Source organism: Fonticula alba, assembly GCF_000388065.1.
Source record: "Fonticula alba strain ATCC 38817 unplaced genomic scaffold supercont2.1, whole genome shotgun sequence".
Lineage (NCBI taxonomy): Eukaryota > Rotosphaerida > Fonticulaceae > Fonticula > Fonticula alba.
In genome coordinates, this window is record NW_009242971.1 from 3,472,060 (window position 1) to 3,478,844 (window position 6,785).

The window sequence follows — 6,785 nt, forward strand, 5'->3', positions numbered from 1 at the left end:
GGGGGGGGGGGGCGGGGAGCGCACCCCCCACCCCCATCCGCATCCCGCAGAGCCCGCCCCCCTTGGATCGTGCGTGATCCGAGCATTGGCCCCCGGCCCTGGCGGCCCCCGGGCGCACCCGGGTCCAAGGTCTAATCCCCGCCCTACAGGCAGGGGAACCACATTAATTCGACTGCCTCTCGCCCGGGGGGGGGACGGGGGTGAGGGTGCGTTCCTTTCTTTTTGGCGGGCGAGGAACGTGGCTCGCCCGGACATCGAGGGTTCTCCCCGCCCCCCCCCCCCCTCCGGGACATCCCCACTGACTGTCCCCGGCCGGGCGCATTGCTGGCCGGCTGAAAATCCGCCCACCGCTCGGGCCATCGCGCTGGTGGATACGGCTACTGGTGGTGATACATGCACTTGGCCCCCTGCTCCCCCTCTGGTCCGGCTCCCCGCGGATGCGGGTGCGCCGCATACGGGCGGATGCCACCCCACTGCCCAACGTCGCATGCCAAGGGCTTGGGTGGGGCACCTACGGAAGGGGGGGGGGGGGAGGGGGGACGGGCACAGGAGTGGTGTATTGTCGGGGATACCTGCATGCAGGATGTGAGCCTGAATTCAGGGCCGCTTGGCGGACAAAAAAAATGACACCCAGCGATACACTTGCCACAAACATGGGCGGTTGTGCTCAATTGAAGCTGAACACCAGCTGCGGAGCAGGCGACTCTCGGCCTGCGGGACTTTCGGCCAGGGCTGGGCCAGCCTTGGTGGCACCCACGCCCGATAGAGCCGCCTCCAGCAGGAAGAAGGACCGCAAGACATCCACCACGGCCAGGATCTGGGCCACAGCCAGGACCAGCGTGATGGCGAAAAAGAAGTTGGCATTCCCCGCGCCGGAGCCAACCCACACATACCACAGCGCCGGGGCCAGGGCCGTACTGTAGAGAACCAGCTGCCCCACGAGGAAGGTGTGCCGAAGCCGGTCGCCGACATAGCACATGTGCGCCAGCAGAACCGCCGCCGTCAGGGCGTAGTCCCCGACCGCGGGATACGGCTTTAGCAGGTTGTAAATGGCAATAAGCATGGCCGCCAGCAGGAGCGGCTGGCGCCTGGGGGCACGATGATGAGGAGGGGGATGTCCAGTGAGTGGATTTGCGACAGAGAGAGAGAGAGAGAGCGGGGGGGGAGGGGGGGGGGGGGCACAAAACGCGCCGGGCGAGGATAGGTCGGGGGAGGGAGGCGCACCACAGCCGGATGCTCAGCGGGACTAGGTAGATCAGGATGTTCACCTGGAACACCACACGATAGAAGACCGCAAAGGGGGCAAAGATCTCCAGCAGGAAGTACCAGATGAGCCCGAGATTCGGGGCCAGGTCCGGAATGGTGAGCCTGACCGGCAGAGGAAGGCAGGAGAGACGGTTCGATGGTGAGTTTCAAAGTGACTGGCGACGTCGACCGAGGCACATGGATGCGCATGCGCATGTGCAACAGGATCCATGTGCATGGGCCTTTCTGGCAGGCAGATGTCTCCACTGGAATGCATGGATGTGCGTTTCCAGAGAGAGAGAGAGAGAGAGAGATGTATGCGCGCGTGTGCATGTACGTGCGCATCTGTGGGCACTTGAGGACGTACTGGAAGAGGTAGACATGCTGGATGAAGGTCCAGGAGCCAATCAAGGCACGGGAGCCGGCCAGCAGGGCCACTCCGGCGAGCAGCAGGCCCAGAAGCATGGCGGCCACAGGGCCAGCCCGACGGCCGGGAGCACGCTGTGCCAGCAGCAGCCCACATGGAACCACCAGCATCAGGGGGTACACCCCAAAGTAGGCGGCGAAGGCGAGGGCCGCACCGGCCAGCAGCGGCGATCCCCGATCCGCGGCCACCAGCGCCCCGAGGCTGAAGAGGTTGAGCAGGGAGGGGCTGACGCCCGGGAAGGCAGCCGACGCCAAAAGGAAGGGGTTCAGCAGGTAGGCCACGCCAAGCAGGCCAGGTCCGACACCGGACTCGGGCCGGAGGAGCACCCCGTGGTGCATGGCCGGCGAGCCGGCATCATCGGCAGCTCCGGCAGCAGGGGCTGCGGCACCGGCGGCCGGGCCCGGCGCGGCATCTGCCAAAGGCCCGCCGGGAGGGCCGCGCGACCGAGCACCAGGAGTGGCCACGGCCGAAGACCGGGCAGTCGCCTGGCTGTCGGCCAGTTGGGCATCTTTGGGGCGATCCTCGCCGCTGGCGAGGGCGCCCGTCGGGGACGCCACCAAGAAGGACCGCCGCCAGGAGATGGTCCGCTCGAGCACCGACCGGGAGAAGCGAATGACCAGCAGGGCGGTCAGCACATCGGCCAGCGCGGCCACCAGTGCCGACGCCACCGGGCGGCCGGCCGAGCCGAGCAGTGTATCCAGGTAGGCTGGCAGGAGCGAAAGCGGCGGCTGGGCCCGTCAAATGCGAGGAAATGCATCGGCGATGGGCAAGGGAAGGAGGCTCGGGCGGTGAGTGGCCGACGGGAGCCGGGAAGGAAGCCGGGCCGAGGGGCACCGCGGCGATGAGACACACGGTCCATGGGGCGCACCTGGTGCAAAGTCCACGAGGAGTAGGGATCGATACCGCGGGTCCACAGCCAAACCCCCTCCTGCAAGGCGGTGTGGTCGCCGGCGGTCGGCGACTGGAGGGCCGACTGGGCAGCTGGCCATTGGCTGCCGAGCAGGAACAGACGAATAGCCAAGGCGGCCGCCCCGACTGTCAGGGCAACCAGCGGGCTGGCCATGCTGAGGGGGGAGGGGAGTGAAATGGACACGAGTCGGCGCACGCGTGTGGATCCGTGTGTGTGTGTGTGAGAGAGAGAGGGGGGGGGGCCGGGGAGGGGGGCGCACACACACGCTGGAGAACGGGGGGATGCAAGAGAACAGGCGGCACGGGAAATGCAGGAGGGGAGGGGGGGAGGGAAGGCATATGGAGGAAAGAGGGAACCCGAGCTTCCCGAGGAGGCGGGCTTTTCCGCGATGCGGCGCGACGGCCCGTTGATGATCGGCCCTGATCCTCTCGGACGCGGGTGTCCACTTTGGGACATGGGGCAGTGCTGGCTCCGGGGCGCGGTCTCGTTGTGGGTGGGACTTCCAACGCTGGCGGCCAGGCCGGAGGCCCGATGATGATTGGCTTGTGTTCCGTTGGTGCGCCCTGCGCGAGAAGGGGGCTTCCCCCTTCAACCGGGGGGATGCGCCCGGCGACGGCCGATCACAGCGTCAGGTGTGGCAGGATCACGCGGAAGGTAGCTCCTCACGCGCCAGCCCGCGGCCCTCGTGCCGGGCCCAAGCAGGGTTTTCCCCCCTCCCAAGGAGCACATGGGGGCGCGCGGCCCTCGGGGCCCATCCCTCGGGGGCCCCTGTCTCCCGCCCCCCCCTGGCGTTCCGGCTTGGGCTCTCTCACTCACGCGGGGAGGGGGCTACGCCCAACACACCGGGACACACAATCGGGGTGCCCGGGCTCCGGGCCCCGGTCGAGGAGGGGCCGCGGCCGGCGACGCCCAAAGCATCTCCAACCCGCGAGGCGGGGGTCTCAGCGATTGGTTCACAGAAAGCACGGGCCACCGAGGCCCGGCGAACCCCGGCATCTGGCGGCCGCCCATGCCTGGCCCGAGAGGCGGGAGCTGGGCGGCGAAGGGCGCGCCCGCGCCCGCGCCCGCGCCCTCCCACCGGCACCAGGCCGGCTCCCGCGAATGGGCGGCCGCACCGCCGCCGCCGCCGCCGCCGCCGCCGCCGCCGGGCGACCGAGACTCTCCAGAACGCGCCCGCCCCTGGTAGCCGGGGCCCGGCAGGGGGCTTTTGCCGGGCGGCGAGAGGGCACATTCCCCAGCGCTCATGCCCCCGGCCCCCGCTCCCCCGAGGGCGTGTCCGGAGCCTTGAGGGTGTCTCTGAGTCCGCATCGATTGGGTCGGGTCCCAGAGCACAGGCCTCGGGGGTCGGGGCCCGGGGGTCCGTGTGACCGGCCCCTTTTCCGCGGCTCCATCTTTGCCGGAGGCGGGGTGGGGGGGAAGAGGGGGCGGGCCTCGGTCCGACACACCCGCGCGCTCAGCCCGCCGGGCAGGTGGGCGCGCATGTGTGCGCATGGGGGGGGGGGATAGTTTCCCTCGGGTGGGCGGGCACGCATGAGCGCGCGATCCGCGCCTCCCCCCCCCCTCCCCCTCGCCCCTCCCGTGGGTAACACCTCCTCTGCGATTTGTCCCACGCGGTTGGGGGTATATAAGCGGCCAAGCCGGCGCCGCCCGGTGAAGAACCCTTGGTGCCTTTTTCCCGCCATCCCCGCCTGCCCATCCTCCCTCCCCCTTCGCCCCCCCTTTGTTGGCGCGTGTGTGTGTGTGTGTGTCCCTTCCCTGGGCCGCTCCTCCCGCCCTCCCCTTCCTCCTCCGTCCCACCATTCGCCTGCCCCTCCTCCGGCGGACGCCCCTGCTGCTGCTCTTCCTTTCCCTGCTGGCCCTGGCTCCCCTGCTCCTGAGTGCCACCATGTTCGACGCCCATCCGATCATTCGTCCCCCACCTGTGGAGGTTGTCCAAGACTCCGAGAAGCAGAATGCCCCGGTCTTCCGTGTTGTCCTGACCGGCGGTGCGTGGCCCCCCGTGCCTCCCCTCGCCCTCGCCCTCGCCCTCGCCCTGGTGTTGGCTTCCTCATCTGCCCTCGGTGCTCCGATCGCGGCCTGCCCTCTGGCACAGATCTCCCCGACCTCCTCCATCTCCTCCCCCCTTTGCCCGCCCCTGACATGCCCTCCGTCCTTCTGCCGCTGCTTTGGCGTCGTCCCGGCCGGCGACAGGCCCCTGCGGCGGCAAGACCACCGCTCAGCAGCAGCTGATGGATACCTTCTCCTCGCTTGGCTGGAAGGTCTTCCGCGTGCCCGAGGCCGCCACCCTGCTGCTCGGCGGTGGTGTTGTCTTCAGCGAGTGCACCCCGGAGCAGAGTACGTGTCGAGCCCGCTTCCGAGAAGATGCCCTCCCCCCCCCCCCCTCCCCTGTGTGCGGTCCACATGGCATGTCTTCCCTTGCTGACCGATTGTTCCCCTCCCCCCCCCCCCCCCCCCGCTTGGCGGCCGCTCCCCTGCCGGGCCGGGCCCCATCATCCGTCCAGGCTTCATCTTCCAGGAGCAGCTCCTGCTGGCCATGCTGTCCATCGAGAATGTCTTCTTCGAGATGGCTCGCTCCAACTCCGAGCTCGGCATCAAGACCATTGTCCTGTGCGATCGTGGAGCCATGGACGCCAGCGCATACATCAGCCGCGAGGACTGGCGCCGGATCCTCGAGCGCAATGGCCTTGACGAGGTGGAGCTTCGCGACGCGCGCTACGACGTCGTCGTGCATCTGGTCACCGCGGCCGACGGTGCCGAGGGCTACTACACGCTGGCCAACAATGCCGCCCGGTCGGAGGGGCTCTCCCTGGCCCGGGAGCTGGACAAGAAGTCCTGCAATGCCTGGGTCGGTCACCCGGTGCTGGATATCATCGACAACAGCACCCCCTTCACGCAGAAGATCGAGCGCGCCACGGCCGCCGTGGCCAAGCGCCTGAACATCCCCGGGGTCCCGACCATCGACCAGCGCAAGTACAAGTTCCTGGTGGCCTCCCTGCCGGAGTCCTTCCCGGTGGAGCATCAGGACTTCCAGGTGGTCCACGATTATCTGATCTCGGATGGCACCACCGCGGCCGATGGCGACCGTATCCCGCAGCTGCGCATCCGTCGCCGCGGCCAGGGCAAGCTCTTCACCTATACCCTGACTCAGCGCGTGCGCCTGCCGGATGGCCAGCGCCTCGAGACTCGCCGGTCCATTGCCGCTCGTGAGTATGAGACTCTCTTGGCTCAGCGTGACACCACTCGCAACTCCATCGTCAAGCGCCGGATTTGCTTCATGAGCGACTCGCGGTACTACCACATCGGTATGAGGGCATTCCTTTCGCGGCTTCCCCCCGCGCCCACGCCTTTCTCCCCCGCCCCCCGGTCTGCTGTCATCGGCGGCCCATGATGCTGACACACTGCTCGCCTGTCTCGCTTGCGCCCTGCCCTGCCCTGCCCTGCCCTGCCCCCCGTACAGATGTCTTCCAGGAGCCCCATGCCGGCCTCCTCCTTCTGGAGACCTACAGCCAGGGCCCGCCTGAGCTGCCCCCCTTCCTGGATGTCATCCGCGATGTCACCAATGACCCCGACTACAGCATGTTCAACCTGTCCCGCATCTCTCCCTCCCCTTGCGCCGAGGCCACCGTCTCCTCTTCGCCCTCCCTGGAGATCTACGAGTAGCGCGGGGGTACACCTGTTGCGCCGTGCGCGCTGGGGCGCACATATAACAACACACATGCAAACATACACACCCCTGTGTCCCTCCCCGCGCATCCTCCCCCCCCCCCCCTCCCTGGCAAATAGCGGTGGCCGCGCGTAGAAGGAGGGGGGGGGCCAGGGGGGAGTAGCACACGTGCCCGAGCACCGACCCTTTCGGCGTGGCGCGAGCTCCATGCGCCCTGCGGCGCCGGCCCCACATGCCATTGTGCTCCCAATCCCCCCCCCCCCCTGCTCGTGCCGCCGCCCTCCCTTCCCCTCCCCTGTATACCCCCCTGCTCTCGTGTAGACCCTCCCCCTATCTCCCCCTCTCCCTGTCTTTCCTCCCCCATCCCCACCAATGTACACTATTTCCCGTCCCCTCTCCCTCTTTGGAGACCATGTCCGGTGCCAATGCGCGGCTGCGCACATGCGCGCTTGTGTGTCTGTGATGGACTTCCATGGTGGCTGAGAGCCCCCTTCCCGCCGGGGGAGGGGGCAAGACACAGGCGATGTCGCGCCCTCCCC

General features: G+C 68.5%; 2 protein-coding genes across 2 annotated transcripts; one reads left to right on the forward strand and one right to left on the reverse strand.

Moving 5' to 3' along the window:
- Nucleotides 1–533: 533 nt before the first annotated feature.
- Nucleotides 534–2,822, reverse strand: H696_00745 (hypothetical protein). The gene is made up of 4 exons (XM_009494628.1): nt 2,541–2,822; nt 1,613–2,400; nt 1,225–1,368; nt 534–1,088 (listed from the first exon to the last, which is right to left on the reverse strand). Exons 1-4 carry the CDS (start codon nt 2,733–2,735, stop codon nt 668–670), a joined length of 1,548 nt encoding a protein of 515 aa, XP_009492903.1. The 5' UTR covers nt 2,736–2,822; the 3' UTR covers nt 534–667.
- A 1,435-nt stretch (nt 2,823–4,257) lies between these two features.
- On the forward strand, nt 4,258–6,355 carry H696_00746 (hypothetical protein). The gene is made up of 4 exons (XM_009494629.1): nt 4,258–4,567; nt 4,773–4,916; nt 5,084–5,884; nt 6,040–6,355. Exons 1-4 carry the CDS (start codon nt 4,468–4,470, stop codon nt 6,240–6,242), a joined length of 1,248 nt encoding a protein of 415 aa, XP_009492904.1. The 5' UTR covers nt 4,258–4,467; the 3' UTR covers nt 6,243–6,355.
- The last annotated feature ends 430 nt before the right edge of the window (nt 6,356–6,785 follow it).